Consider the following 5865-nt stretch of genomic DNA (forward strand, 5'->3'; position numbering starts at 1 on the left):
CTAAATGTATGGGAAAATGGCTTTCGGTGGATTTAGCTGAAACTTTGTAATTTTTAAGGTTATAAGTGCCGGATGAAATATCCGTAAAAAAAATATAAAAAATGGACAGTTTTAGCGCTATGCGGCGCTAAGCGCTCAAAATCAGGTGATAAAACGAATTACAACAGATTTTGTTACAACAGCGATGTCAACATAGAAATCACGGTTCTGATCGTGGTCTGTCATATTTTCGCCTACACCGTTGACTCATATAGCGCGCTTCTCAAAACGATCAAACGCTAAGAGCCCAAGATTTTAACTTGACTAATTAATCACTTCTTTGAAGACAGAAATGATACCCAAAGTAACATTAGTAACTAGTGCGCACATACCGATAATAACATTCTACCCTTCGCAAGAGGGTTGAACGCCAACCGCTCAAGATCAGCGAATAAAACCAATCCTAGTAACTTTAGCGACAAAAGCGATGTCACTATAAGAATTACGCATCAGAAAGTAGTCAGTAATATGTTTAGCCAAACCAATGAGTTATATTGCGCGCTTCTCGAAACGATCAAACGCTAAGCGCCCAAGATTTGAACTTGACTAAGTAATTACTTTTTTAAAGACCGAAATGGTATCCAAAGTAACATTAGTAACTAGTGCGCACATCGATCATAACAGTGTACCCTTCGCCAGAGGGCCGAACGCTAAGCGCCCATGATCAGCGAATAGAACCAATCCTAGTAGCTCTAGCGACACAAGCGATGTCTGTATACGAAACAAGCATCAAGAAGTGGTCAGTAACATGTTTGTCTGTCATTTCTTTTGTGAAAGGCCTTTGAAAAAGTGATTTCTTAGTCAAGTTGAAATTTTCTGCGCTTAGCGTTTGCCCGTTCTAAGAAGCACGCTATATGAGTCAACGGTGTTGACTCATATTGTCATTGGTTTGGCTAAACATTACAAAGTTTCAGCTAAATCCACCGAAAGCCATTTTCCCATACATTTAGTGCGGGGTTCTTTTCTGGACGAATAGACACAGCCTAAATTATAATGTTAAAAAAAAGGGAAACCCATACTTTATTTAAATTGGGATAAGAAAATTTTGTATAAATTATGAAAAAATATAATGACTGTATAACAAAATAAGAGACAGACGAGTTTTACTATAGACTTTTGATTTAATTTGTTTTATTTTTCGAAATTTTTATTCAATTTGTTTAAGAAGAAACCGAACCTTATAAAAAGGAAAAATTATACGCCTAATGTCTGTGCTAATTGTTAGAAAGAATAATTTTCTCTAATACTTCCTTTTATTTAATGCTCTACAGAAGAATGTTCCGTTATATATTGCGTCTTTTATAAATCATCAATATTATTTTGAATGTTAAAGATATTTGAATTTCCCGCGATACTCAGTGTTGCCACCATGCAACCATCAAATGAAGTTCGAGCTCGAGAACGTAACCTAACTTTAGAAACGTCAAATTGTTAATTATGTGAAAGTAATTGTTGCTATAAAGTTTTAAACACAATGGCAACTGTAAAAATAAATCAAAAGGAGTATTTAAAGAAATATTTCTCGAACGATGACAAGAAGAAAAAAAAGAAAAAGAAGAAAATTGGTTCAAAAACGTAAGTTATATTTTGTAAACTCTATACGCAACTTTTACTTGCCTACAGCGATATCTTATGTTTTAGGTTATGTTGAAATTGTTATGATACAAGCACTTGGAATGCATAATACTGGAAAATTCCACTGAATTTTAAAAAAAAGTTACTTTCCGTGCACCTCTCAAGGATATTAAAACATTGAGATGGGAAACGAACGTGCTTTTAAATCTAAAAATCCCCAAATATTATATGTGTACAAATACCCCAAAAAATACCCTTTTCGTCTTTTTCTTACAATTGCCAACATTTTGAGGTGTATTTTCCAGAGTAAAAATCATTGACGATGACGTAGACTTGGAGAATATCCGATCCATAGGAGAAGATGAATTTGACATCGTCAACACCACCGAAGATGCCCCACAAATTGTTGGAATTGTGGATGAACGGGGGGCCCCGGATTTTTCAGACAAGACTCGTTGGAGGATAATTGCCGATGATGGAATGGGAGAGATAAGCATTCGCGAAAAGACGTTAAACAAAAGAGATGAAGACGAGGACGAGGATGAGAATGACCAAAGTGCCGAGAGACATTCAAGGGAAAATAAAACTAGTAAGAGCAAAGTAGAAGGCAGTGCAGAAATTCCGAGCCAGAGTACAAGTAAGTCTCCTCAAAAGGTTGTAAATATCAAAGAAGAGAAGAGAGATTCAGACAGTGATTTATCCATATCCAGAAAATCTCCAAGTTCCAGTGAAGGCGAATCACGCCGTAAACGAAATAGGAAGTCAGAGAAAAGGAAAAAGAAGAATAAAGAACGCGGCGATGATCTTAGTCCATCGAGGCCGGCAAAATCGAAATCTAGTAAACGCAGAGATTCTTATGATTCAGACTCGAATAGCGATTTGAGTCTTCCGAGAAGTAAGTCAAATAGAGAAGGTACTTCAAATAAAAATATAAGTCGAAGCAGCAGCGAGTCTGACCGCACAACTCGAAAAAGTCTGAACGCAAGAAAGAAAAAATCACCTGAAAGAAATCCGAGAAAAAAGAAAAACTACGATTCTGATTTGAGCCCACCAAGAAAATCAGAAGGAAAGTCCAGAAGTAAAAATAAAAACTACGATTCTGATTTGAGTCCACCCAGGAAGTCTGGGCGGAAAATTAGCGATTCAGATTTGAGTCCACCGAGGAAATCTGAAGGAAAGTCGAGAAATAAAAATAAAAACTACATTTCTGATCTGAGTCCACCTAGGAAATCAAGAGACAAAAGATCGAGCGTTAAAAATGCAAACAACGACTCTGATTTGAGTCCACCGAGGAAGTCTGGTCGGAAAAATAGCGATTCGGATTTGAGTCCGCCCAGAAATAGAATAAAAAAAGAAAACTATTCTGACTTATCTCCACCGAGGCGAGACAGGAGTAACAATGAAAAAGCTTCTGGTTCTCGTAGAAAGAGGAAAGATGATTCGGATAAAGATCTCAGTCCTCCTAGAATTCGCCGAAGATCTCGAGAAGAAAGTCCCAGAAGGTCAAGGAAGGATGATACGAGATATGAAAAAGCTTCGAGATCTGATGGACGTTTTGAGACGCAACGTGGTAAAAATAGAAGAGATTTTGACAGGGATTCTCCAGCAAGGAGAAACAGGAAAAGGTCAGAGTCGCCTAGAAGACGTGCTAAGAAATCCAGGTGGAATAGGGAAAGCAGATCAAGAAGTCCGGAAGGTTTCAGAGATAAGCGAATGACGAAAACATTGGATGGTAAAACGGCGGGGTTGCAGGATGCGAAAGCTCTGAGAGAAGAAACTGCTGCTCACAAAAGGAGAGAGGCTGAAATGTTTGAAAAGGTATTATTTATTTTTATTTAAACTTTAAATTACATTTTCGATGGTCGGCTTCGCTCCACTGTTCACACTTTTTCTAGCGATCACTTTCGTTTTAAAGGTATCTTTTAACCTCTTCGCTGATTGGTTTTAATATATTCGAACAGTTTCAAATTGCATTATTAATAAAGTGAAAAAATTCATATTTCAATCATAATGTTTCAAAGTATAATTTTCAAATAAAAGCTTTAATTCTCGGTATGTTTTCAGTTGATTTAGTCACAATCATGAGTATAAAATATGAAATTGAAAGCGTTCAAAATTATAATAGGTTAGAAGTAAACATTAAAAAAATCAAATCTAAAAATTTAAAAACTTCGAATGTGAAACATTTCAAGATTGGAAAATTCTAAATAAAAGCATTAATATTTTATTCATATACAAAATATCAAAGTTGTCTGTTTTAAAAATAGTTAAAATTAGAAATCTTTCCCAAAAGTTAGTAAGAGTTGGAATAGAAAGATTCTAGTTTTAAAAAGAATGAAGTTGAGATTAAATAGCACAAAAAATTGACATTTTTCGTTTTGGGCAGAGGTTTAATTTATAAAAAAAACTAGTGCCTAGGAATGATTCAAAATAGACAATTAATTTAAGTTAACAATTTTTAATTCAGGTAACTCAAGTTCAAAATTCATGGGAACGTTTAACTTGTCTAATTTGAAAATAATGCAAGTTGATGAGCTTAAAATTTTTAAAAGAAATATTTTGGACGTGGATGAATTTACTGATAGATATGATTTATTATTATCAATTTATCAAAAATGAATCCTTTCTGGTACAAAATTAATTTTCTTGGTCATATTGAAAATTCATTGTTTGATTAAAAATGAGTTTTTTTTAATAAAAATATTTTTTAAAAATGAAAATCTATTCAATTTTTTGACAGAAATGAAATATTCTTGGTTAAAAGTACATCTGTTTGTTTAAAAATTAAACTATGCAATTCACTGGATATTTATTTTATGTGGTTGAAAATTGGTTTTTACTGAAAATTTAACTTCTATTTTAGGTTGAAAATTCAAATGCAAACATTTAAACTATACTGGTTTTTTGTTGTTGAAAATGTATCTTCTTTAGTTCAAAATTCATGTTTTTTGTTAACAATTTATCTTTTGGGTTGAAAATTCAACTATGAGGTTACAAATTCCTGTTTTTTTGGCTAATGATTCATTATTTTAGGTAAAGAGGATTTCTTTGGTTAAAAATTTAACTATTTTGATAAAAATTCATTTTTTTAAACTGAAAATATAACTATTTCATTTTCGTTTGCAAATTCATCTTTTCGGTTAAAAATTTCAATTATTTTGGTAGAAAATTCATATTTTTGAGTTAAAAATTCAATTTTGGTGTCAAATTTCGAGATTTTGAAAATTTAACTGTTTCAATTTTCAAATGAAAGCTTTAATTCTCGGTATGTTTTAAGTTGATTTAATTACAATCAAGAGTATAAAATATAAAATTGGAAGTGTTCAAAATTAAAATAGTTTAGAAGTGAACGTTTAAAAATAAATTCCAAAATTAAAAAATGTTTTTTAAGATAAATCGTTTCAAGATTAAAATTTCTAAAAAAAATCATTCATATTTTATTCATATAAAACATTTCGAGCTTAAACTTTTAAAACGAAATATTTTGGACGTGGATCAATTTCTTGATAGATATGATTTATGATTATCAAATTATCAAATAAATAATTGTTATTAGTTTAAAAATATTCATGATTTTTTTTCATCTTAGAATTTCAGAATTTTCTAGAAAAAATTTCCAACGTTAGGTCGATATTTTTTTTTAACAAACTCTGAAAAAATCTGCAATTTAGAATCCAAATTTGTGTAACAACTTCTGTATAGCAAATGGAATTCAAAAGTTTTATGCAAAATTTAATAAAATGATAACAAAATATCAAAACAACATTTCTACAAGTATATCATCAAATCTACAATATACATGTAAAATCTTTTAGAACTTTAAAATACCTGTATAGAATACAACATTACCAATATAATTGTATGGAATTTCTTTACAATTCTCTTTTACTCAATTTGTGTATACCCTATAACTTAAAAAAAAAATTAATGGGTATAACAGTTATTTTATTTTTGCAAACATAATTTGAAAATTCATAGGATTTTACGCTATAGAGAAGAAAATTCAAATCACTTCATATTGTTTATTATTTTATGTATTTTTCTACATGTTTAGAATTTAATTTAATGTATTTTGTTGTTGAAATAACAAATTCTCTACCTGAAACTTTTAATCTGAATTTCTTAAGAAGGTTTTCGAAATTTCATGTTACTTTAGCACACAAAGCCACAATCAGTTTCAACTTAAAATTTTTTCAACTCAATATTTCTTTATATACGGCAGCTTTTTGTTCGAAGGCAAATTTTATATCC

At 31.4% G+C, this 5865-nt stretch overlaps 1 protein-coding gene across 1 annotated transcript in view; it reads left to right on the forward strand.

Moving 5' to 3' along the window:
- The first annotated feature begins 1448 nt into the window (after positions 1-1448).
- LOC117169490 (BUD13 homolog) overlaps positions 1449-5865 on the forward strand; it is an 11222-nt gene continuing 6805 nt past the window's right edge. Inside the window, exons 1-2 of the mRNA XM_033355895.1 lie at positions 1449-1614; positions 1920-3432. Of these exons, the coding sequence (XP_033211786.1) occupies positions 1514-1614; positions 1920-3432 (1614 nt within the window). The 5' untranslated portion in view covers positions 1449-1513. The remainder of the gene's footprint in view (positions 1615-1919; positions 3433-5865) is intronic.

This window comes from Belonocnema kinseyi, chromosome 3, assembly GCF_010883055.1.
Source record: "Belonocnema kinseyi isolate 2016_QV_RU_SX_M_011 chromosome 3, B_treatae_v1, whole genome shotgun sequence".
Lineage (NCBI taxonomy): Eukaryota > Metazoa > Arthropoda > Insecta > Hymenoptera > Cynipidae > Belonocnema > Belonocnema kinseyi.